The 27,920-nt window shown below is 36.0% G+C and overlaps 2 protein-coding genes across 4 annotated transcripts in view; one reads left to right on the forward strand and one right to left on the reverse strand.

The window, feature by feature from the left end:
• TXNDC16 (thioredoxin domain containing 16) overlaps positions 1-27,920 on the reverse strand; it is a 143,108-nt gene that overhangs the window by 59,673 nt on the left and 55,515 nt on the right. For all 3 annotated transcript variants that reach the window (XM_043556159.1, XM_043556158.1, XM_043556160.1), the window contains exons 8-12: positions 26,659-26,749; positions 22,193-22,343; positions 7,910-8,076; positions 7,456-7,516; positions 960-1,083 (exon numbers count right to left, since the gene is read on the reverse strand). In XM_043556159.1, coding sequence (XP_043412094.1) covers positions 960-1,083; positions 7,456-7,516; positions 7,910-8,076; positions 22,193-22,343; positions 26,659-26,749 — 594 coding nt within the window. The remainder of the gene's footprint in view (positions 1-959; positions 1,084-7,455; positions 7,517-7,909; positions 8,077-22,192; positions 22,344-26,658; positions 26,750-27,920) is intronic.
• LOC122467761 (probable ribosome biogenesis protein RLP24) lies at positions 2,611-4,137 on the forward strand. The gene is made up of 2 exons (XM_043554358.1): positions 2,611-2,661; positions 2,771-4,137. Exons 1-2 carry the CDS (start codon positions 2,611-2,613, stop codon positions 3,278-3,280), a joined length of 561 nt encoding a protein of 186 aa, XP_043410293.1. The 3' UTR covers positions 3,281-4,137.

Raw genomic sequence — 27,920 nt, forward strand, 5'->3', positions numbered from 1 at the left:
TCAGAGCCCTTATTAAATTTATAATATAGATTTTGATCAAAATAATGAATGGACTTCATGAAAAGAATATGTAAATTGCTCCCTTCTTAGAGCTCATACTCGTATTATGTAAAACATTCAAGTATATACTAAATGAATACAAAAATGAACAAGACATAATCCCTACTTTAGAGATAATATAGACTAGTGGATAAGAGAGAAATGTAAGTGAGCAATTACAGAATAGCATTAATCTTATGAAAGAAGTATCAGTAATAATAATGATCATAAATAATTTCAAGCCAGAATGTTTAAGTTCTAGACCAGGCTCCATCACGTGCCATTTGTGAGACCTTGGGTAGATCGCTTAACTCTGCTAAAACACCGATTCCACTACAAAATGAAGGAAGGAGACATCAGCTGAATGAATGACAGTCGAAGCAAATAATGTTTAGGGGAATAACCCTGAAACTACAAAATACTTCAAAAATATAAGCAATAAGAATAAAAAGAAATATAACATGTTAAAAGAAATTTTAAAATGTTATTGAAATTTACTTCCAAATTGTCAACAATCAGATTTATTTACAAGTACAACAATATTTATTCAGATTTCATTTTCTAATAGAAAAAATAAAAATAAAAGACAATTTTGTGGCTCCTGGGTAATTTTTAAGCATGAAGTAGACCAGCAGAGCAGGAAGAACTGATTTTGAAGATAAAGGCACAGATGTGAAAAGCTAGAAGCCTGGCATGCAATAATGAAAGGTATCACACTAAACAAAATACAGCATCCTTACGTTTTCCACCAAATAAACTTGATAAAATGTAATGTGAAATGCATTTCATTAGGTTTTTTTCATAGGCTTGACTGTCAAAATATTCTATGAGAAAGTTAATTCATTGAAATGTCACTGACCTTATGGATACTGAGCAGAAATGAGGGGAAGTGGGGGAAGGAGCATCACAAAACATATTACCCATATCTGGACTTTGCACGTCCTCATCTTCATCTTCTTGCATTTCTTCAATGTGTGTATTACCTTCCACACGGGATATTATTAATTCGGTATCATGTAACACCAAAAATTCCACTGGCGCTCCCTAGAAATACATGAATTTTTAAAAACATGACTAAAATATAAGAAAGCATTTTAATAAAAATGTTGTACTTGTTTGATATTAAAATGAAACTAAATCTTTGAACTTCAGTTTTAAAATTAAATACAAGGGGCACCTGGGTGGCTCAGTCAGTTAAGCATCCGACTTCAGCTAAGGTCATGATCATGTGGTCCGTGAGTTTGAGCTTCGTGTCGGGCTCTGTGCTGACAGCTCAGATCCTGGAGCCTGCTTTGGATTCTGTGTCTCCCTCTCTCTCTGCCCCTCCCCCACTCACACTCTGTCTCTCAAAAATGAATAAATGTTAAAAAAATTTTTTAAATAATATTAAATACAACAAAAAAGGAAATTCCACAATCCCTATAGAAAGTATCCAAAGCATACTTTATATAAAGATAGTGTGCACTACTGAAAAAACAAAAATGGGAAAACAGAACTGAAAGTCTCACTTGCTTCTTGTCACAACTACATTATTCAACTGAAGTCTGAAACATTTCACACATAATGGTATGTCCCACCTCAATATAAAAGGGATATGTGCAATTTTATTGCAAACAGGACCAATCAAAATTATTCTGATACTCCACAGAAATATTCAAAATAATATCTCATCCTAAAACAATTCCAGTAAAATATTCAATTGCCTGTTTAGCTAAAAATGTAAAACTAATATCTGCCCCCAGATATTTTAAGAATATTTTAAGACTAGACTATCTAGTCCATTGAGATTAGTCCATTACAATTTCTTTCACTAATACCCAATGATCACATTTTAAAACCATGAAATTTTAGGCCACTAGATTACTTCAGTAAATAATCTGATTATAACCATACATTTGAATAAAGCTATAAAATAACTCTACGTGTATGTGTTCTCTGATAGCACATATCTTCATCTTTTTAATATTACATTCAAAGCAAGCAATTTTTCACTTCTACAGAAATATAACGGAGTTAAAAGTTTGAGCAACAAAAGTCAAACTAAATTTGTTTGAAATACACATAGATATTGTTGTAGGATATTTTTGTATTCAAATGCAACATTCACACAGGAAAGAACACAAACTTTAAGTATATAGTTTGACGAATTTTTAGGAAGCTGATACACTTCTATAATCTCCATGCAGTTGAAGATACAGAACATTATTACCAGCACAGAGGCCACCTTCTTGCCTCTCCCTGTTATTACCCTCCCCCAAAGGTAATCACTAGTCTTTCATCACCATGTACAATTTTGCCAGTTTTTCAATTTGTTTAATGGAACTATATACAGTTTGTACTTTTTTGTGACCACTTGTTTTGCTCAACACTACTTGTGAGGTTTACGTTTAAAAGCAGTTTATTGTTTTTCAATGATGTAATCATTACATGAATATAATAGTATATATGTATGTATGTATCTAATGCATGCGTTTATCCATTATATTGCTCGTGGACTTGTGTTATTTACAGCTTGGGACTATTATAAATACTAACTGCTATGAACATTACTGTAGCTGTCTTTTGGTGCACATGTATACGCATTTGTACTTAGAAATGGAATTGCTGGTTCGCATGCTATATGTAGCTGCAGCTCTAGGAAGCACTGCCAGATACTTTTCCAATTTTCGTTGTACCAATTTTCACTCCTACCAGTAGTATACAAAAGTTCTTGTAACTCTACCTTCCTAAGAATCACTTGGTATTGTTACTTTTAAAATGTTTAGGTTATTTCTGTTCAGGGCCCATTTACCCCGGCCACGGCATGATGTTTGTCCGCAATGATTGCAAGGTGTTCAGATTCTGTAAATCCAAGTGTCATAAAAACTTTAAAAAGAAGCGCAATCCTCGCAAGGTCAGGTGGACTAAAGCATTCCGTAAAGCAGCTGGTAAAGAGCTTACAGTGGATAATTCATTTGAATTTGAAAAACGTAGAAATGAACCTGTTAAATACCAGCGAGAGCTATGGAATAAAACTATTGATGCAATGAAGAGAGTTGAAGAGATCAAACAGAAACGCCAAGCTAAATTTATAATGAACAGATTAAAGAAAAATAAAGAATTACAGAAAGTTCAGGACATCAAAGAAGTCAAGCAAAACATTCATCTTATCCGGGCCCCTCTTGCCGGCAAAGGAAAGCAATTGGAAGAAAAAATGGTGCAGAAATTACAACAGGATGTGGACATGGAAGATATTTCTTAAAGATGTCACTATTTCTATAAGTGCATTTGAAAATCTCCTTAGGAGACCAGGAACTTCTAAATGATCTTTTATATTTTACATAAGGTCACTCAAATGAAAGGTATTTAAAAATACATCTCTTCTACGTTGCTCATTGCTGTCTGTAAAATATCAGATATTATGGATGTTAGATTGCATTGCCATTGTTAAACCTTCACTGATACTTACATTTATGTAAGTCATGCAACTTCTCTTTCTAAATACAGAAGTCAAGTGTAGGCACAAAATGTTCCTGCCATTTGGGTAATGGCACTATGCAGTATTTATGGAAGAACTAATGACAAAAATATATTTTACATATCCCTAGCCATAAATTTTCTTTGCAGTAAAATATTAATTTTACTTTATTATTATACAAGGGGGCTTAAAACAAGGAACTAAAATAACCTGTATGTATGATAATTAGCCTTAAGTAATCTTTTATTTTGATTTCAGTATTTGTTTTGGTTTCTTAGAAGAGTATATGAAGCCTAATTATGTTGGAGGTGAGAGCTGAATAGCTTTTTCCTGAAATGGTACTCTATACTTTCATTTTGGAGAACACTCAATTCTGAGATTCCTGATAGAGCCAGATTTTTTTTTTCCAGCTTAGCAGTGGTTTAAAAGTGGAAGAATCCCAGTGCCTTTTAGGATGTTGTGTGGTTCCATTTAAAAAGCTCCTAATTGTTTTTGGATAATAGAATTTACCGTTTATTATTTGGACCTAAGTTCATATTTTTTGTTTAAAAGCTACTAAAAAACTATTCGTTAGCAGGAAGAAAATAACTCCCACATACTACTGAAGTAGGAAATACAATTAAAGAAAAATATATACTGAATAATGTTTTCATATTTCTACATTTTTTGCAACTTTAAGGATATTAAGTAACTCACTTCACATTTTTAAGGACAGAACTTAGAATAAATTATAATCTTAGGGTTATAAAATTATAAAGTAATGGCTAAATTTTTACTTCAGTATTAGTGAAAAAGTGATCAGTGGACAAAGTGTTCAGGACAAAGATCTGAATTCCAGTGTGATTTTTGCCCTTGTGTTATTTGTTAAATATGGGTCATTGGTAGACAACATTATTGATAAAACAATTAGGGGAAATGATATATGAACTCAAAGACATTTGTTAAATTACTTGAAGTTTGTACTCCATACTAGATTTATGTTTGTTTTAATATCAACATGTTTAAGGGGTGCCCAGGTGGCTCAGTCGGTTAAGTATCCGACTTCTGCTCAGGTCATGATCTCACAGTTCATGGGTTGAACCCTATGTCAGGCTCTGTGCTTACAGCTCAGAACCTGGAGCCTGCTTCAGATTCTGTGTCTCCCTCTCTCTCTGCCCCTCCCCCACTCATGCTCTGTCTCAAAAATAAATAAACATTAAAAAAATTAAAAATAAAAATAAAAATAAAAATAAAATAAAATAAAATGTTTAGCCCATTCTGGTGGGTGAGTATTGGTATCTCTTGTTGTTTTATTTGCATTTCTATCTACAGTTTATTTGCTAATTGGGTAGGGGAAATGCATCTTAGGATGGAGAGAATGAATCGTCCCCACCTTAATTCAGTATTCAAATGTGGTATCATTAAGTGAAAAAACCAGACCTCATCCACTTTAAGATAAGATAAAATACAAATAAACCAACATCTTGTCCAAAATGCTTAATGAAGCTAGGCAATCTAACTTCCTGTTTTTAGACAACATAAGGGAACAGAGGAACAAGGTAGATAACAGCAAAAGGAAACGGACAAATCCAGAATGAGGAAAAACTGGCCCCATTTATCTAAAATGTTAGTTGTTGAATCTAGGTAGTAGGTATTTGATTGTTCACTCTATTGTCCTACCTCTTGGTTTGATTTCATAAAAAAATTCCAAAGAAAGGAATGAAAAAACTTAGATTTTAAGATTTTAAATTTTAAAAATTTAGATACTAAGAAAGATTCTAGGCATTAATACTATCCTCATAAAACTATGCTAATACACAAAGAACTCTTCTCAAAGCTTCTGAACGTGTGTCCTCTCAGCCTAGAACATTCTTTCCCCATATATCCACAGGCATATTCCTTTGCTTTATGGTTACTAATCAGTGAGGTCTTCCAAGTCTACTCTCTCACCTTACCTTGACTTTTTTTTCCATTGTCCTTAACACCATCTGACATTCTACCTATACTGGTTTTGTATTTGCCTCCTGCCACTAGTATATTAGCTCCATGAGGGCAAAAATTTGCTTTTGTTCACTGCTATATCCTCAGAGCCCAGGACTGTGCATGAAACAAAGCAGGTATACAATAAATACTTATGGAATGATTGAATGGATGAATAGTGTTTATTGAGCACTTACGAATGTATTGGCCCTGTGCCAACTTAGCATTTTATATATATTTTTTAATATACTGACCCAACTACTCTTTAAATAGATATTGTTATTAACCTTACTTTACAATGAAAAAAAAAAAAAGAGAGAGAGAGACACACACATAGAAATCGAGTAATTTGCCCAGGATTACAAAGCAGGATTTGAACTAGGAAGTAAGATTCTAGAGCATAAACTCTTAATACTATATTGCTAATCACTGCCATAGGGGGAAAAAAAATCGGAAGAATTAATGCAATACTAACAGATATGTTTTATACCTTACTATATATTACAAGGCTTGTAGTGTAGTAATATGAGTATATAATACTATCTCTGCAACCACTTCTATACTTTAAGGACCCTCAAAACCTTTACCTGGAAAGAGAGAAAGAAAGAATGATTATACAATCCCAGGATGAATATTACTGCCCTGAGGAGGTTAAAAAAAAAAAAAATTGCACTGAACTCAATAAAGAGACTCATAGAAAAGACTACTCTATCCTTTACAGAAAACATCTTTGCAGAGATAGCTATCTTACAACCTATCTTACCTCATACTGCACAAAATTTTTTATTTTAACAATTTAAGACATCAAAACTGGGAAACGAGCAGGAGCTTTAACTTTTCCATAAAACCTACCTCCAAATAATAAATATTACCATTTCTCATTTAAGGATCTTGATCAACTAGGAAAAAAATAGCTTCAGAAAGTATGCTTTCCACGACCTGGCTAAAAAGCAGAGCATACTAGCCACATACTACACACATTTGAACAATACTACAGTTTTTAAAATATTTTCATATTTTGTCTTATAAATTCCTAATAAGTTAGATGGGAAGGTTTTATGAATATTTCACAAATGAGAAAATTGAGCTTGGAGAAGTTAATTCATTTTTCTGGTCTCAGAACGAGAAGGAACACAACTCAAGTCTTCTGACTCAACCTAGTATTCATGCCATAGACTTAGGCAAGAGAATTTACGTTTAATCTGTCTGGCAGTTCATAAACATATCAATCAATCTTTAGCATATTTATATGATATTTTGAAATGTTCAGAATTAAAGAGTTCTTAAGAAAAATTTAAGAAAAATATAAGAAAAAAAGGGACAACAGCAGAAATTTACAAAGGAAATACAAATGGGAAATAAGCCTTTAAAAATGTTCAAACTCACTAGTAATCAAAGGCATGCAAATTAAAACAAGAGCTTTGTCTATAGAGAAGTTTTTTTTTAAGATGGTAATGCTCAGTAGGGGCAAAGATTTATGAGGAACAAGAAATTCTAAACCCTGCTGGTTTCTGGAGGGCAATTTGACAATGTATTCTATAAACATCCTTAAAAATTCCCATTTCCTTTGCCAAATTTCACCTCCAAAAATTCAGCCAAAGGAAACAATCAGTGATGTTCAAGACAGTGTACAAAGGCAGGCACCATAGCACAATAGCAAGTAATTAAATATGATTTTATGTGAAAAGTAGGTTATAGAGCACGACCCTAATTTTCTTAAAAATATATATATATTTTTTTAAGAAAATGAGGAGATATATATATATATATATATATATATATATATGTATATATACATAGTATATATACCTAGTATATATAGATATGGAAATAGACTAACAAATGAGGGAAAATAAATAACACCAAAACGTTAACAGCAATAATCTTTGAATAGTGGCAATTTACAGAATTTCTTCTATAATAAGCATATACTTCTGACCACATGTATTAACTTTCTTTTAATAAACAAACATTGTAGACCAATATATAAGATGACTAACCTCTTCTGCTCTTCTGAAGACCACATTAGCATGTTGAGGAATGTCCACTTCCAAAGAGTCCCTTTTTCAAAATGGAAATAAATGTTTTATATTGCTAATCTGAAGAATCACAGTCATCAGGATGTCAATATGAAAGAGAACTATATGTTCTTATACTGAACACAAATTATGAAAAAAGATTACAATTTAGTGACTCTCAGAAAGTGCAGACATAAAGACAGACCAGATTTGCTAGTCTCCATCTTGCTCTAGAACTTCATGTTAGCAAAGTTGAAAGGTCTAAATTTTAATCAAGCTACTAATGAACGCACAGAATTTAGCTCAGCAACTGGTTCTAACTATATGACAATTTACTAGAGATTTGAGTTTATTGACAAGTGACTATACTGTCATATTTAAAAAACAGAAAAACAGTGTTTTGCTAAATACAGTGACTATACAATGTTTAAGATACCTTAACAAGAGTAGAACTCCCGCTTTCCCCAGAAGACGCCAAGCAACCCATTCTGCAGTTCTTCTGTCAGCTTCATGTGTCGCTTGCTGACTAACAATAAAAACCAGTGGTAATCCTAGTTGCAGATGAACGGTTGAAACCTGTTGAGGGTCTTCAGCAACTTCAGTCTTCATTTAAAAAGAGAACAAAATGTCTTCACTGTGAGGAAATACGGTTCCAACATTTGGATGTAAACTCTAATTCTTATTAATAAAGTCATGAGTAAGAAAACCAAGTCTGTGAAATAAATCCAACATTAACAGAAATCATCTCAGCATTTCCTGAGGTTAAGCTTCCCAATGTACCTATATAGTTCAAGCATTATAAAACTAACATATTTACAAAGAGTTAAACGTGAAATTACAATGACAAGGAATAAGCATATTATAAAGAAATAAACAAACAAAAAACAATAAATAAAACAGTGTGGTACTGATGAATGAAGAGATATTTCAAATGAAATAGAATAACTAAGGAATAAGTCCTTTCACATAAGAATTAAACATGTAATAAATGACACAGAACCATGAGGAACATCTGAGTTTGGACAGCAGCTTGAACATATACATCTAATTTTACTCGACCAAGAAGTCCCAGGAAAACTACAGCAGGGAGATTTTTTTAAAAGAGATAAACATACATATGTGAAGAAAGGAAAAGAGAAAAGGCAAAAAATTTTTGGAAGCTAAAGAACAGAATAATAATGGACTTAGAGTCTAACAAAGCAAACCCATAAGCCATGAGAGAAAGCTAAGAAACAATTCAATTTTAACTGCAGAATCCTACAATTGCTCAAGATCGGTCAGTGCCTGGTATCTCTGGTACTGGGAGAGAAATACTGGAGGGGGAAGTGGCAAAAAGGCTAAAAAATAAGGAGGAATGGGTAAAAGCTTTGGAGAGAAGTTAGATCCAGAGATTCCTCTCCCTGACTCTAAGAGCTCAGGCAACTGTCCCTCCCTCACACCAGAAGAAATCTGGGGGGGACTTCAGGAAAGCTGAAAGTGTGAATACCACGCCAGAAGAGAGGGGAGTAAGTAACCAAATGCTGAGGCACTCCTAGCTCCCTACCCACTCAGTTCCCAGAATATAGTGGCCAGACTTCTGTCCTCCCAGCAGAAGACTGAAAGATCCTTTTCCAAGAATTGTGAATAACCCCAAGAAAAAATCTGAGTATACTGACATTAGGGTTCATCAAAAAGAAACACCCTGTGGAGCTCAGAGTTAACGAGTCTCATCTACATTCTCAGAACTTCCAATCAGCTTTTTAGTTTCATATTCTAACTCACAAACAGATATCCAAGAAGTAACAAACATCTGAGGAAAGCCTCTAACATAAAAGAGACCAGAACAAACAGAAAAATAGAGAACATGGAAAGAATACAGACTATTCAGGAGGAAGGTTCAGAAAACTACTTCTCATAAGCTCAAGGTGATGGGAAGATATTGCATCCATAAAGAAAAAAAAATAAAGTTTAATAAATCTGCCAGAAAGTACAGCAAAAAATGAAAAATGGGAGAGAAAATGTAATAAAGGTGAAGGATTGGTTCAAGAGGTCCAATGTCCAACTAAGAGTCCCAGAAAGAGAGAAGGAAGAAAATAAAAGGGGAGAAATCATCACTGAAATAAACACAAAAGTTTCCTATGACTGAAGGAACATAAACTGCCAGACTGAAAGAGCCCACTGAGTAACCAAAGAGTGGATAAAAGCACATGCACAGGAAGATGTATTCTTGCAAGGTTTGCAATTATTGAGGATTTTTTTTAATCCTAAAAGTTTCTAAAGAGAAACTTTTTTCTCTTTAGAGAAACAGTATTTACCGATGGTAGGCGGAATCCTAAAATGGCCCCCAAGATTCCCAGCATACAAATCTTGTATAATCCCAATTCCTAGGATAGCCTTTCCCTTAATTAGGTTACATTATAGAAGACTGTCATAGCACAATGCAGCCAGAGCCCTGCTGGCTCTGAAGGAGGAAGCAGCAATTTTTTGAGAAGACCATGTGGCGAGGACCTGAGAATAGCCTATAGGAGCTGAGAGCAACACCAGCCAACAAGCAGCAGGAAAGTGGAGACATCTTACAACCACATGCAACTGAATTATACCAAAGCTCGAATGGGTAGAACAGCATGAAGGAATAGAAAGACCTGTTTTCTTCTTTGTGTATTTGGTGAACAATAAGTAATTTAGCATTATAAAGTGAAAAGGAGGAACAAGCAATAAGGATGGAGATCTACAAAGGGCCCAAATTATTAAATTATATCCTCCAAAGAAAGTAGGGCTTTCTTCTGTAAGTAAACTGAAATCATTTAGAAACTGTAAGATGGGTGCCTGTGTTGGTCAGTCAGTTAAGCGTCCAACTCTTGATTTTGGGGCCTAGGTCATGATCTCACAGTCGTGAGATCGAGCCCCACTTCAGGCTCTGTGTTGAGCATGGAGCCTGCTTAAGAGTCTCTCTCTCCCTCTGCCCCCTCCCCTGCTCACACATGCATGTGCACACACACACTCTCTCTCAAAAAAAAAAAAAAAAAATATTATAAAAAAATAAACTCGTAAGAAATATTGTAACATGTGTTTAAAAATATTACTCTGACAGCAATAGTGAGTATAAACTCAACATGAGTTAAAAAAAAAAAGGGGGGAAGACTAGACACTAGATCAGTTACTATTATTAAAATAGGACATGAGAGTTGGTGAAAACTTCAATTAAGGCATTAGCTGTTAGAATGAATTCAAAAGATATCTAGGTTGTAAAATTATAGAGGTGGGGAGATGCAGAAAATGAGAATGATTTCCCAGGTTTCTGCTACTAATGACTAGACAGTAAATTAACAAAGATAATGGAGAAAGAACAGATGGTGGAGAAGGACAACACATTGATGTTGGACATATTGAGCTTAAGGAGAGATACAGCTAATTAGTAGTTAGATATACAAGAGATACAGTGTAATTAATAGTTAGATATATGGGTCAGAAAGTCCAAAGAAAAATTTGACCTGAAAGTTCTGATTATCAAATCAGTGTAGTTAATGCTATAGAAACAGATAAGATCACTTGGAGGGTATATTCTGAGCATCTCTCACTGTGTATATAGAAAAGTACTCTAAAACCTAATGGCTTCAAATAACAAGAATCACTTATTTTGTTCATATATTTGCAAGCTCATCTCTGCTCCATATGGCATTAGCAGGGCGCCTGGACTGGATGCTGGAGGTCGGCTTTAAAGATGGATCATTCATTGGCTAGCAAGCTGATGCTGACTATAGGAGCTCAGCCATCGCTGTGCACTAGGGGCCTCAATTCCTCTTCACTAGAATTTCTCCTCAGATTTAATGTCACAGCATGGTACCTGGGTTTCAAGAATGAGTAACCAAAAAGAACAAAGGAGAAGCACAAGGCATTTTGTGACATATAGCCTCAGGAGTTACACATCATCACTTCAGCCCCATTCCACTGGTGAAGGCAGTCACAGAGGCCCAACCAGTGTCAAGGAGAAGGGCACAGACTCCACTGGATAGGCACAGTGATAAGGTTAGCTTATGGATAAGGAGATGCTTATGGAATGGGAGATATTGTTATTTCCATCTTTGGAATATACAATCAAAGTCCGATGGGATAGGGCTTTGGAGGTCTTGGAGAGAGGAACCAGTGTATTTTGCAAGTAGGAGAGATGTGAATTGTTATGGTCAGTAGTCTACCCTCTGGCTGTAACAATTCACACCTCCCCCCACACATATGCAAAACACACTTATCTCAAAGATTCTCAGGCTTCATTCCATCAGACTTTTGAGGATCAATGCAAAGTCTAAGATCTCATCCTCTACATTCAGGTCCAGGTGTTGATGAAGTTCCTCTAGTGTGGTCCCAAGGACAGAGGACCTTCAGAACTGTTCTCAATCTGAAGACCTATGAACTAAAGAGATAAATTATTTGTCCCTAATACATACTCAACAATGACTGAGCAGGCACGGGATGAGGGCTATATACACTCCTGTTTCAAAGGAGAGAAAAAGGAGGCACACAGTAGTCATTAGGGCACAGGGTTCTTTAGTCCATCCAGGTACATGTTGCCAGTTAATTGATTATGGCTCAGTCCTACTCCCTAAGGGTTGTTCTCTGAGGCTTTTAATGATAAACTCTGGGCCCTCTGTCCCCCAGCTCATCCTTTCTTTCTTTTTTTTTTTTTCAATATATGAAATTTATTGTCAAATTGGTTTCCATACAAAACCCAGTGCTCATCCCAAAAGGTGCCCTCCTTAATACCCATCACCTACCCTCCCCGCCCTCCCACCCCCCATCAACCCTCAGTTTGTTCTCAGTTTTTAAGAGTCTCTTAGGCTTTGGCTCTCTCCCACTCTAGCCTCTTTTTTTTTTTTTCTTCCTTCCCGTCCCCCATGGGTTTCTGTTAAGTTTCACAGGATCCACATAAGAGTGAAAACATATGGTATCTGTCTTTCTCTGTATGGCTTATTTCACTTAGCATAACACTTTCCAGTTCCATCCACGTTGCTACAAAGGGCCATATTTCATTCTTTCTCACTGCCACGTAGTACTCCATTGTGTATATAAATCACAATTTCTTTATCCATTCATCAGTTGATGGACATTTAGGCTCCTTCCATAATTTGGCTATTGTTGAGAGTGCTGCTATAAACATTGGGATACAAGTGCCCCTATGCATCAGTACTCCTGTATCCCTTGGGTAAATTCCTAGCGATGCTACTGCTTGGTCATAGGGTAGGTCTATTCTTAATTTTTTGAGGAACCTCCACACTGTTTTCCAGAATGCCCAGCTCATCCTTTCCAGTTTACAAAAAAAAGGTGCTGTGTCTGCAGCTGAGTAGATTTCTCAGCCTGTTCCTGCTGATAGAAATTTGGGGATCCAAAGAACTCTTCATTTTGTGCTGTTTCTGTGCTGTGCTGTGTCCCTTTCTGTATAAGCTGGTATAATTCTTTTAAAAACTTGTAGTTTCATGGGGCACCTGGGTGGCTCAGTTGGTTAAGCGGCCGACTTCGGCTCAGGTCATGATCTCGCGGTCCGTGGGTTCGGGCCCCGCGTCGGGCTCTGTGCTGGCAGCTCAGAGCCTGGAGCCTGTTTCAGATTCTGTGTCTCCCTCTCTCTGACCCTCCCCCGTTCATGCTCTGTCTCTCTCTGTCTCAAAAATGAATAAACGTTAAAAAAAAAATTTTTTAAACTTGTAGTTTCTTAATCATAAAAGCTATAATCCATTCCATTAGACAAAAGACAAAATCAAAAAAGTCCTTGATAGAAAAAGTAACAGATTATTACCATAAAAATTGCAATTAGTAATTTTATATATCCATAAAAATACTATGTACTTTATGTAAAATATTATAGTAATATATTTTAGAAAACAGTATAATATATATTTTATATAAAATACATCAATGTTTTATAATTGATATTTTTATAAAATATTTTATGTATTTTATGTAAAAATATATAAATTGTTAAAAGAGAACATACAAAAGTAACAAAACACTCCTGTATTGGGGGGATTACCAATATTTTTCTAAAATTCATATGTTACTATTAAATTATTTAGAAATTAATTTTCAAAAAAGGATATAAAGGCGAAATGGATTGTAAGAGATGCTATGAGGGGCGCCTGGGTGGCTCAGTCGATTGAGCATCCGACTTCGGCTCAGGTCATGATCTCACGGTCCATGAGTTCGAGCCCCGCATCGGGCTCTGTGCTGACAGCTCAGAGCCTGGAGCCTGCTTCCGATTCTGTGTCTCCCTCTCTCTCTGACCCTCCCCCATTCATGCTCTGTCTCTCTCTGTCTCAAAAATAAATAAACATTAAAAAAAAAAAAAAAAGATGCTATGAACTACTATACACCTATACCTTGGATAAACTAGAAGATGTGGATAAATTCCCAGACACATACAACTTACTAAGACTGAATACGTAGAAATAGAAAATCTGAACAGACATATAACAAGGAGATTGAATCAGTAATCAAAAACCTCCCAACAAAGAAAAGCCCAGGCCCAGATGGCTTCACTGAAGAATTCTATCAAACATTAAAGAAGAATTAATGCAAATCCTTCACAAACTCTTCCCAAAAAGAGAACACTTCCAAACTCACTGTAGGAGGCCAACTACTTTGATACCAAAGCCAGGCAAGATACTGCAAGGAAACTGCAAGAAAATATCCCTGACGAATACTGATGCAAATATCCTCAACAAAGTACTTGTAAACTGAATTCAACAGCACATTAAAAAAACTAAACCCATTAGCCAGCAGAATTTATCCCTGGGATGAAGGATGGTTCAAAATCAACCCATGTAATATACTACATTAGGAGGACAAAGGACAAAAATCACAAGATCATCTCAACTGATGAAGAAAAAGTATTTGATCAAATTTAACAGTCTTTCATGACAAAAACATTCAACAAACTAAGCAGAGAAGATTACTTCAACATAATAAATGTTATATATGAAAAGCCCACAGCTAAAATCAGACTCAACAGTGACAAACTGACAGCTTTTCCTCTAAGATCAGGAACAAAGCAATGATGCCCACTCTTGCCACTTCTGTTTAACATAGTAATTAGTTAACAGAGCAACGAGGCAAATCAATCAATCAATAATAAATAAATAGCATACAATTAAAAAAGAAAAAGCAAAATTATCTCTGTAGACAGATGACATGATCTTCTATGCAGAAAACCCTAAAGATTCCACAAAAAGTACTGTCCAAACTAATGAATGAATTCAACAAAGTTGCAGGATATAAAATCAACACTGAGAAATCAGTTGTGTTTCTATGCACTAACAAGGAGCTATTCAAAAAGGAAACTAAGAAAATAATCCCATTTATAATAGCATCAAAAAGAATAAAATACTTAGGAATAAGTTTAACCAAGAAAGCAAAAGACTTATACACTGAAAACTATAAAACATTGCTAGAAGAAATTAAAGAAGATGCAAATAAACGTAAAGACATCCCAATCATGTTCGTGGGCTAGATTTAATATTGTTAAAATGTCCATACTACCCAAAGTCATCTACAAATTCAATGCAATCCTTATCAAAATCCCAATGGCATTTTTACAGAAACAGAAAAAAAAAAAAATCCTAAAATTCATGTGGAATCTCAAGGGACACCAAAGAAATCTTAAGAAAGAATAAAGCTGGAGGCCTCACAACTCCTGATTTCAAAACATACTGCATTTAAACACAGACCAATAGAACAGAATAGAGAGCCCAGAAATAAGCTCTTGCATACATGGTCAAATGATCTTTGACAAGGGAACCAAGGCTATGCAATGGGTAAAAGAAAGTCTCTTCAACAAATGGTGCTGGGAAAACTAGATATCCACATGCAAAAGAATTAAGAAATTTTCATCTTATACCCATACAAAAATAACTCAAGATGAACTAGCAACCTAAATGAAACTATAAAACTCCTAGAAGAAAATGTAGGGGAAAGCCTTATGACACTAGAACACAAATGATTTCTTGGAAATGACATCACAGGCACAGGCAACAAAAGCAAAAATAGACAAATAGAACTACATCAAACTTAAACACGTCTGCACTGTGGGACGAAATAATCAAAAAGGGAGAAAATACTGCAAGCCATTATCAGATAAGGGGTTAATATCCAGAATAAAGAACTACAACTTAACAACAACAACAAAATAACAACTTAAAAAAGGGCAAAGGACTGGAATAGACATTTCTCCAAAGAAGATATACAAATGACCAACAGGCATATGAAAAACTTAACTGATCATCGGGGATATGCAAAGTAAAACCACAGTGAGATTATCAAAACCATTAGAATGGCTAATATTAAAACAACAATAACACAAAATAACAAGAATTGGCAAGGATGCGGAGAGATTAAAAACTCTTGCACACAGTTGTTGGGCATGTAAAATGATGCAGCCACTATATAGAAAAGTATAAAGTTTGCTCAAAAAATTAAAAACAGAACTACCATATGATCCAGCAAGTTCATTTCTGGTATATATCCAAAAGAATTAAAAGCAAGATCTCAAAGAGAGATTTGCAAACCCATCTTCACTGCAGCATTATTCACAATGGCCAAGATGTGGAAGCAACCTACTCATCAATGATAAATCAATAAATAAAATGTTATACATAACACCTCAAGAAGGGAGGTGGGTGTGGGGATGGGTTAAATAGGTGATGGGGATTAAGGAGTATACTTGTTGTGATAAACACCAAGTGATGTATGGAAGTGTTGAATCACTATATTGTACACCTGAAACTAATATTACATTGTATGTTAACTAACTAGAATGTAAATAAAAAGTTTTTTTAAGAATGCCAATATTCACAACATAGAAAAAAAGAAGGTAATCCTGACAAATACTACAACATGGATGAACCTTGAGGACATTATGCTAAGTGAAATAAGCCAATTACAAAAAGACAAATACTACATGATTCCACTTATATGAGGTCTCTAAAGTAATCCAATTCATAGAAACAGAAAGCAGAATGATTGCCAAGGCTGGAGAGATGGGGAAATGGGGAGCTGCTTCTCAATGGGTACAGAGTTTCATTCATTCAAGATGAAAAAGTTCTAGAGATCTGTTGTACAACAATATGCATAGAGTAAACAATACTGTTTTATACACTTATAAGAGGGTAAATTTATGTTATGTATTTTTGCCACAATAAAAAAAAGGAAATGGGGCAATAATGAAAGGAGCCAACACCCTGCTATATATAATGCTGCACACTGCCACATGAGTCTTCAAGGAATAAGAGAAGCTAAATGAACAAACCATAATAGCATCCTTCTAATTACCTACAGAAAAGAGTAGGTTTAACTTAATTCAAGTGTCTTGAATCTGAGACAGAGAGCTTTCTCAGATGCACAAACAAAAAATTAACATTTTCAGATAAATTATACTACATTTTTATCTGTTTTTAAATATTTTATCAGATATTTGGACTTGAAGAGTCTCCTTGGTATCCAGATAAAAGCTTTATTTCTATATACCAGAATAAATTGAATCCAATATAGAGAAACCCATCAGCATCTAAAATGTTTTTGGTATTAGCCAACAGGACAATAACCAAATCATCTTCCTATCTATCTTCAACATTGGGAACTTTAAGAAGGCATCTAGGTAACTCCATACCTGCCAGAATGTCTCTTAATCAATTCAAGATTGAAACCCACTTAAAAATTCTATGTTCAAGATTTATTTTCAGTTTGTGAGGATTAAAATGACATGCCCACAACCTGATTATAAGACATAGTTGTGTTATATATCTACAATTAAGTATACAAGCACTCTATCTTCTTAATACACACACACACACACACACACTCCCAATATTCACCTATTTTCATATGCTTAGAAGTGAAATAATGTCAATCATTGCAATGATCAAGCACACAAAAAGTCTGCAAAAAAGTCCAAATCCCAGTTTATAGTTTTATTAATGTTTACAGATAATGTAAACACATGAATTATCTCATATTCTGGACCCACAAGCCTAGGCTAGTTTACAAGACACCTTACTAATCATACAAAACCTAACTATGATTGAACCCCAAAAGCCTGTATATAGATTAATGTGGAAGACAATAAAGGAGGAATGGTTAAGAGAAATGTGAGAGGGGAGGATGAGCATCAGTGGGGTTGTGAGAAAATAAGAACAAAGTAAGAAACACTACCAAAGTAAACTACTACTAAGTCTTATTGTTAAGAACTTGTAAGAAGTAATTAAATTTAGGTACTAACTTCAAGGACCTCTCTACTGCCACCCCCATCCCCTGTTCTAGCTTGCTATACCATCAAAAGGCATAAACCAGGTACATCAAATCTTGTTCTAAGAGGTGTTTTCTGTCAGTGTTTGGCCTTTGTTTTTTAACCTCCAGTGTTTTCTCCAAGAACAAAAACAACCTCAAATACTGATGTAGCCAAATGTTTAAAATACCAAGATGGAAAAGTGACCAAACTAGCTCAGAACCCTTTATCATCTTCCCATTCCTGCAAGGGTAAGCTTTAGCCATCCCACCCAGAGTCTCAGGGAACCTTACATTAAGGCTTGTCTCCCTTTTCTGTACTTTGCATTCATTTGCTCTGTTCTGATGGGGACAAATCCACTAATCTGTGCTTTTGGACTGCCAAGGCTTTCTAGGCTGACACCAAGGTTTAGAGTTTAGAGGTTAAGAGTCTCTTATGGTTTGCCTCCCTCTCTGTAACTATTTTTTTTCTTCCCCCATGGTCTTCTGTTGTTTCTCAAATTCCACAAATGAGTGAAAACATATGAAATCTGTCTTTCTCTGACTGACTTATTTCACTTAGCATAATACCCTCCAGTTCCATCCATGTTGTTGCATATGGCAAGATTTCATTCTTTTTCATCGCTGAATAGTATTCCATTGTATATATACCCCATCTTCTTTATCCATTCATCAGTTCATGGAAATTTGAGCTCTTTCCATAATTTGGCTATTGATAGTTGATAGTGCTGCTATAAACATTGGGGTATATGTGCTCCTATGAATCAGCATTTTTGTATCCTTTGGATACAATAGCACTAGTAGTGCTAATGCTGGGTTGTAAGGTAATTCTTTTTTTTTAAGTTTATTTATTTTGAGAGAGAGTGAGTGGGGGAGGGGCAGAGAAAGAGGGAGAGAGAGAATCCCAAGCAGGCTCCACACTGTCAGTGTGCAGAGCCTAATGCAGGGCTTGAACTTACAAACCACAACATCATGACCTGAGCCAAAGTCAAGAGTCGGATGCTTAACCAACTGAGCCACACAGGCTGCCCTTAGGGTAATTGTATTTTTGATTTTTTGAGGAACTTTCACACTGTTTTCCAGAGTGGCTGTACCAGGAAACAAACTCCATTTTAGAAGGGACTTGAATTGACTAGTATTACTAGTAATTACTATTGGGTGAATAGTGGCTTGGAGCAGGGGCACCTGCTCTGCACAGTTCTAGGAGTGCCATTTACCTTGTTCTTTCTAGAATGTATGTTTCAGGAGCTGCCATTCACATATAATATAATACAAATGGTGTACATGGCATCGTGCTTTCAAGGAAGGCCACATTTCACTGAATACCAAGTCATTATGAAATCTTCAGAGTTTTTGTTTTTTAATGTCAAAACTAGCATTACAGGGGCACCTGGATGGCTCAGTCGGTTGAGCATCTGACTTCGGCTCAGGTCATGATCTCACGGTCTGTGAGTTCAAGCACATCAGGCTCTGTGCTGACAGCTCAGAGCCTGGAGACTGTTTCAGATTCTGTGTCTCCCTCTCTCTCTGCCCCTCGCCGGCTCATGCTGTGTGTGTTTGTGTCTCAAAAATAAACATTAAAAAAAATTTAAAAACTAACTTTCCATAATTTCTGATAAGTACATATAGTAAAGTGAAGTAAGACCAGAGAATTGCCTTCCTCATTATCTATCTTTAAAAAAAAACCAGTTTTGGGGCGCCTGGGTGGCGCAGTCGGTTAAGCGTCCGACTTCAGCCAGGTCACGATCTCGCGGTCCGGGAGTTCGAGCCCCACATCGGGCTCTGGGCTGATGGCTCAGAGCCTGGAGCCTGTTTCCGAGTCTGTGTCTCCCTCTCTCTCTGCCCCTCCCCCGTTCATGCTCTGTCTCTCTCTGTCCCAAAAATAAATAAACGTTGAAAAAAAATTAAAAAAACAAAAAACAAAAAACAAAAACAGTTTTAAAACATAGCAAAACAAAACTAATAAGCAGAAACTTTAGGAATGGGACAGGACTTCAAGCCAGAATGTGGTAGTCAAAAAAGGAAATGCATATTTTTAGTAAAACTTGGGATTAGTTCTAGTCCTGCCTCAAAGAGCAAAAGTAGTACTGGTGAGTAGACAAAATCCTGAGAATTCTTAGTAATATTTCTGCATTGGGTAAGAAGGAAAGGAGTCTAGAGAGAACTCCTCTCTAGGAGGCTTGTGAAGAACTGAACGTGAGCTGGTGTCTTTCTCAGGGTTCTATGCTGAAATGGAAGATAAAACAAATTCAGGGGATATTCTCTCCAAGGAAGTAAGAAATATGCCCCCTCTGCCATGTGAAAGGAAAGGAAAAAGATTTATATACTGCTTTAAAAAAAAAATATTTGAAGGCAAAATCCAACCAAACAAAAACTGACTCAAAATAAACTCTGGAATGAAGCCAGTAAAACTGGGGCTGATAAACTCTGAATATATTTAAATGTAGAAGAAAAGCTTTTATAAGAAGAGGGAATTATAGTTACAAAATAAAATACAAGTATTATAAACCTTAAAAATTAAAAATAACATAAAACTAACAAAAATCAGAGGGGTAAGAGGAGGGCCGCCTGGGTGGCTCAGTCGGTTAAGTGTCTGACTTGGGCTCAGATCATGATCTCACAGTTTGTGGGTTCGAGCCCCACGTGGGGCTCTGTGCTGACACCTCAGATCCTGAAGCCTGCTTCAGATTCTGTGTCTCCCTCTCTCTCTGCCCCTCCCCCACTGGCACTCTGTCTCTCTCTTAAAAATAAATAAACATTAAAAAAATGAAAGAAGGGTAAGAGGAGCTAAGATGGAAATAAATATATTAACTTGATTTTCTCATTTTTCACAGCAAAAAGTAGATCAATTCTATCTAAAATGAAAATGTGTAGTTTTTAAAAAAAATAATTAATTTCTTAATGTTTTTCATAATCATTTTCAACATTCAAACATTTCCTAAAGAGCCCACAAATGAACAAATGATATATCAAAATTTCCGTAATCCTTCTTTTCACATCACCTTCTTTTTCCTCTGCTGAATTCAAGTAAGAATATAAATTTCTTACTATAAAGTAGCACATATAATAGGATGTGTCTATTAATCCACACACCCACAGACACTGTATGTATCTATATGGGTACAGACTGGTGTGATGGTCATCTGACATCTAATATTTCTTGAGTGCCAGGATTAGATGGCTTAAAAAATTTTTTTCTTTATATTTTGCCACACTGTTTGGATTATTTATAATACACATGCATCATTTTTATTTACAAAGGAAGTACTCAGTAAGAAGGCCTACTGAGGTTTTGTGCATGCTCAGGACAATCCTTCAAACTTTCAGAGAGAAAGGTCTGATGATCACCATCTCTATAAATTCTTCCCAGCTAGCACTAAGGAAAGTGGGGCACCAGAAATGCTATAGTCCAATATTTACCAACTTTTAAAGTAGCCATCAAAACATTCACAAAAGAAGTCTTTCCTAACCATGATATGATCTTTGTGATCTTGGAGTGGTTGCAGTTCATTATAACTACCACAGAGGGGGGCCTGGATGGCTCAATCACTTAAGCTGCTCACTCTTGATTTTGGCTCAGGTCCTGATCTAGATTCATGAGTTCGAGCCCCACATCTGGCTCCACACGATCTTCTTGGGATTCTCTCTCCCCCTCTCTCTCTGCCCCTCCCCTGCTCATGTTCTCTCTCTCTCTCTCTCTCTCTCTCTGAAATTAAAAAAAAAAAAAAGAAATATTTATTTTAAACAAAAACTACCACAGAATATTTCCACTTACACGAAGCTATATTTGGATTTCTTTTTTTTTTTTTTTTTTCAACGTTTATTTATTTTTGGGACAGAGTCAGACAGAGCATGAACGGGGGAGGGGCAGAGAGAGAGGGAGACACAGAATCGGAAGCAGGCTCCAGGGCTCTGAGCTGTCAGCCCAGAGCCTGACGCGGGGCTCGAACTCACGGACCGCGAGATCGTGACCTGGCTGAAGTCGGACGCTTAACCGACTGCGCCACCCGGCGCCCCTATTTGGATTTCTTTTTTTAAAATTTTTTTTTTTCAACGTTTATTTATTTTTGGGACAGAGAGAGACAGAGCATGAACGGGGGAGGGGCAGAGAGAGAGGGAGACACAGAATCGGAAACAGGCTCCAGGCTCTGAGCCATCAGCCCAGAGCCTGACGCGGGGCTCGAACTCACGGACCGCGAGATCGTGACCTGGCTGAAGTCGGACACTTAACCGACTGCGCCACCCAGGCGCCCCTAGATTTCAATGCAACAATACTTCCAGGCATTAAAATATCATTTCATGAATATTATTCTATTCTACCTTTAATAAGTAGTTACTCATAAATCACCCTCAATGAGTATGTCCAAGGAAATGGGAAAAGATAGAGCACATCTAAATAAAATTTAGCATATCTATGGATGAAAACTTAATAAATTTTATGTATGAATTATCTAATATATTAAAGTAAGAAACATACCAGCAGAGGTGCTTCCATTGTCTTAATAAATCGATGAATGTTTAGTGTAGCCAGTGGCTGTTCCATCAGTGTTCTTCTACATTGCTGGGTCAAATCCAAAACTTGTTTACAATGAAAAAAGTAGAAATGTGCATTTTCTATGGCCTCAGTGCTGCAAATTAAAAATTAGGGACACAAGACAACACATGAAGAAGTTCAACGTATGATCTTTCTATCATCCAGAAAGACATAGTTCCAAGTATCTTTGTCTTTAAGTCTCATGCTATTGAATTACCTTTTTAGTAAAAATGTAAAACAGTAAAACAAAATAAAATGGACCTAAGCGAAAAAGAAGGTACAGTTTTTGAGTTGTATAAGCAACTTTTTTCCCTGAGCTCTTTAATACAGTAGTTTCTAAATTAGATTACAGGCAGGTCTACACAATTTTTTTTTTTTTTTTAATAAAAGACTGTCACCTTGAGGACAAGGAGATTATCTTCAAATGTAGTTGCTTTTCTAGAACTATGCTAAATAAAGCCTTGTAACACAAATTTTCTAGGTTTAATTTAAACTCAAATCTGTTTTGAATAAACTTCAGCCAAAACATGCCTTAAGATAGAAACCATGTGACAGTTTGTGGGAGTTTGTGAGTTTGTATCTGAAATATTACAAAACTCAGCAAATATGGCTTATAATTTGAGTTCTGGCATCCTGTCAATATGACAATTCAAAGGTAAACTTATAGTGGGTAAGTAAGGTTTGCCAAAATTAAAATAACATTTTAAAAATCTCCATATGGCATTAGTAGGGTTTGGTAAAAACTGTAAATTTTTATTTTTAAAATGTTATTTCAATTCTTGATACATGCTTAAACTGAGATCTGAGGTTCACTGATTTCAAATTTAATGATAAACCAATTTCTAATAGATTTACTGATTAAAGAAATGATCACTCAAGGATTACTTAATGTGTACTAAATACAAAAGACTCAGATGAATAAGATAATTCAAATACTTGAGGGGCTTAGAATAAAGTGAATATATTTAGTTTTTTTAATGTAGTTTATAAGTGCTATAACATGCAAAGTGCTATGAGAAACAGAAATATTTCATTCTGCTTCAAGTCAGGGAGAAGAAAGAAAGGGAGAGGAAGATCACAGAGATTAAAAACAGAAAAGAAAAGAATGACTTCTCCAAGAAGATAAGACAAATGGGTACTTTAGACAAAGGAAATATATAGCCAAGACCCAATCAAAGTATGTAATTTTTTAAGGAGAACCCTAAATATACTGAAAGTAAAGTGCTGAAAGCAGGAGGACCCAGCTGAGGTTGGACCTCATATCATAACCTCTGAAATAATAAAATAATACTGGAAAATTACTGAATCAGAGATCATGGGTTGTAGGTAACCAAAAAGGTAGTGGGGGGGCTACTTATTGGAAGTGTAGAAGTATATACTACAGGATACAAGGAAAATTCAAGTAAGTGGATCAGAGAATGAACGTATAAATCTGAATAGCAAGAGTTCAAGGGACCTTCATTTTGCCATTAATACCTTTCAGCTCCCAACTCTCTCTATAATGACAACTCTCTCAGGGCGCCTAGGTGGCTCAGTCAGTTAAGCACTGACTTTGGCTCAAGTCATGATCTCACGGTTCATGAGTTTGAGCCCTGCATCAGGCTCTGTGCTGACAGCTCACAGCCTGGAGTCTGTTTCGGATTCTGTGTCTCCCTCTCTCTCTCTCTCTCTCTCTGCTCCTCCCCTGCTCATGCTCTTCCTCTCTCTCCTTCCAAAATAAACATTAAAATATATATATATATATACATACATATATATATGTGTATATATATGTGTGTGCATACACACACACACACACACACACACACACACATATGATAATTCTCTCTGCTTTACTTCTACATGGGCAAAACATTCCTATAAGCAAGAGAGCCAAAACACTGTATAGTTTAGTTTCTCTCTCCTTCCAAAATAAACATTAAAATATATATATATATATACATACATATATATATGTGTATATATATGTGTGTGTATACACACACACACACACACACACACACACACACACACATGACAATTCTCTCTGCTTTACTTCTACATGGGCAAAACATTCCTATAAGCAAGAGAGCCAAAACACTGTATAGTTTAGTTTCTCCATGCTCAATTCCAAGTTCCTGAGAGGGGACCTAATTTGCTCAGATAAGCCAGTGGGCTGGCTGACCATGGATCAGATGGCCATCTCTGATTTAACTGACAGTGATAAATGGGGTGAGGGTGTAACATGTTTCTTGGTCTATACACAGATTCTTAAAGAAGGAAGTATGGGGAGGTAACAGAAACCCCTGGTGTTCCTATGGTATCTACCTCTTATACTACCTATCATGTACACCTCCCTTAACCAACATATAATTTCAAACAAATTCAGGCGCAATGTGCTATAACAACTAATATACTAGACTTATCCAGTGTTACAGCCCCAGCAACTAGAATAGTGCCTACCACACAGAAGGCATTCAATAAATATTTGTTGAGTAAAAGAATGAACAAAGGGGGGCGCCTGGGTGGCGCAGTCGGTTAAGCGTCCGACTTCAGCCAGGTCACGATCTCGCGGTCCGTGAGTTCGAGCCCCGCGTTAGGCTCTGGGCTGATGGCTCAGAGCCTGGAGCCTGTTTCGGATTCTGTGTCTCCCTCTCTCACTGCCCCTCCCCCGTTCATGCTCTGTCTCTCTCTGTCCCAAAAATAAATAAACGTTGAAAAAAAAATTAAAAAAAAAAAAAAAAAGAATGAACAAAGGAAAAAATGCATTCACCTCTCCTCTACTAAGAGACAACCCAAAGTCATAGCCAACTTCTTCATCTAGAAGTCATGCCATATGACTATTGTACTCTGAATCCACAGTACCTTCCTGTCATATCAGGTCTAGGTCTGATCACTCACCATTTTGCTATCCATGAAAAAATGAGTATTCAAACATCTCCAATGCATCATACACTCAAAAGTATACAAAAGGAAAAAAAAGAATAACTGGATATCTTAAAATTCTCATTTTAAAAATAAGGGAAAGCAAAAACCCCTCCAGAACATTACCATGTTTAGCCATAGATCAGAAAATATACTATGTATATAGAATATCTTGCTGACAGAATTTGTAAGATAAAATGACAGAACCTATATACATAATAAATAAATAACTTAATTTAAATTGCTAATAAACACCCCTCTATGTTTTAGGCATGTCACCTTTATTTACAACTATAAAGTTGAAAATAATAAATAAAGAAGCTAGTGACACACACAAAAAAGTATAAACAATTAACCCTCAGAAAAACTGTGGAGCTAGGATAGAACCGCCATGAGGTGAGAATAAGAAGGCTTCCCCAGTCTACACTGGGAGTAGCAAACCAGCTGCTCATCGTTATCTCAAGACTCCATGACTTAGGGCAAAGCTCTGTGGTACCGTCAACACAAGTCTCAAATTGCTAAAAATATTAATTTTTATACAAACAGTAAACATGCATCAGAGTTTTATTTAACTCATTAATAAGGGAACCAGCAGAATGACAATTCACGAACAGATTAATGTAAAAAGGAATACGAGCTAACTTTGTACAGAGTGGTAAAAACAGAACTTCTCTTCTCAGGAACTTAATTCTCTGCCTACCCACTCCTCTCAAAAAACCATTTCACTTAATCTGCTTTCTATGCTCTAACCTCTAAATTTACAAAGTTGTAAAATGTCTGGGGTTTAATTAATTGTGTATAGTATATCAAACAGTCACTGTTTTCTGAGAGGTTAGCAAGAGGGCTCATTAAAAACTCTTGCATGGTGTAAGTCACAGAATCACCATTTTGCTTGGCTTTGGGTTAATTTTCCTGACAAGCATTTTAAAGCCACATCTTTAAAATACATGACTATTCCTTGTATCTGTAAGTACTAAAGAAAAGAAAAACTTCAACCCTAGGTTGCCCAGGCAAAAAGTCAAAAGAAGGTCTCAACCTAAAATTGTAAGCTAGAAACTAGACATGAAAAATAAAATATTTAAAACGTTCTGCTCAAAAACGGTACTTAAATATATTTAAGACCATTCTGACAAAATAACTTACAGAACTCTCAGAAAGAACTTCTGGAGCTTAGTTATGAAAGCTGTTATTTTATCACCTATCTGATCACTGTGGGAGATGTAATCCTAAAATACACTTGGCCACTCATGGGATCACATCTTGTGGCTTATCCATTTTGACTTTGTTCACCTTAGCCTAATATCACCTCTGTATATTTAAAATCATTTTCAGACTGTAGAACAGCAGACAATAGTAATGAAGGGGATTTCTGGTTTCATTTATATATTCACATCTGCTTACAATTCCTTTCGGGTAAGTCCACAATGTGAGTCTGATGGAGATGTTGAGTAAGTAATGTAAAAGAAGCAAACTTAAAATTGTTTACATATGCCTCTTGTACTTACCCAATGCTTTCCAAAAGGGCAATTTCCGTGGTCAGGACAAACTGGTACGTGGTCCCATACACAAAAGCAGCTTCCATGACTGCTCTATGCTCTGAAGAAGAGATAAGGGAGTTGGGAGACATGAGGAGCCAGTTTGTGTGACTCTCTTCTGAATATTGCCCTACAGCCTTTTAGGCTCTATTATAAAGAAAAATCCCTTGTAGAGATCCCAGTTGGGAAAATGCAGGCAGTTAAAGCAGTTATGAAAAGTCTATTCTATTCAAGGAAAGAGAAGAGTTAAGAGGGAATAAAAGTGAGTTATACTTGAGAATATAACATATGACAAATCTGTACAGTTTCTTCCTTGTAGTGGGGGAGAGACTATGCAACTACCATCCGACTTTTATATATTTTAGATGTGTATATGCCTGCTTATTGTTTCTGGCTTGGTTATCTTTTATTCAAACTTATTCTTATATATAGCTCAAAAAGAAACAATTCCACAAAGCATATAAAGAAAAACAATAATTTCTCCCCATTTTCAATTCCCAAGAGACACCTGCTTTCAATTCTCTTTCTGTTTCTTTTGGTATTTACCTCCAAGTCTTTAAATGACATTCTCACACTCTTATTTCCTGATTTTTTTAAGTGTTATTGCTATTACCTATTGACTTCCCACTTTGGCAGATGACAAATTAGCTCTTTCCCAAAACCTCGCTTCACAAACATACATATTTCTATCCCCTCAATAATCCCAATATAGTTCTAATTTTTATTAGCTCAAATATCAGTATTTACATGGTTGTAACTCAGCAAATATTATTTACAAGTGAGACATAGGGTGTAAAATGAACATTTCTCTTTTCTTGAACAACTACCTTTTCCACTGGCTATAACTTTTTAATTTCTACTTAAATTTCTTTCTAAATTCTTCCACAACTGGCTAATGCTCTCAATACTCCAAACAGATCTGGCACACTATTGGCCTCCTCATCCTGGAGACATTTCTGCACAGCCTTCTGGTTTGCTGCAATGTAGACTACTGCAACTTGATGTGCTGCATGGCTTTCATCCTGGGAACTCACTTCGTCATCATGCTAGGAATTCTCTTACTCTTTCTCTTGTGTTGGGTCCTTTGGCCTGTTACCCATGTCTTCTTTCTTTTTTTTAAATATGATTTATTGCCAAATTGGCTAACATACAGTGTGTACAGTGTGCTCTTGGTTTTGGGGGCAGATTCCCATGGCTCACCGCCTACATGCAACACCCACTGCTCATCCCAA

This window comes from Prionailurus bengalensis, chromosome B3, assembly GCF_016509475.1.
Source record: "Prionailurus bengalensis isolate Pbe53 chromosome B3, Fcat_Pben_1.1_paternal_pri, whole genome shotgun sequence".
NCBI classification, from domain to species: Eukaryota; Metazoa; Chordata; class Mammalia; order Carnivora; family Felidae; genus Prionailurus; species Prionailurus bengalensis.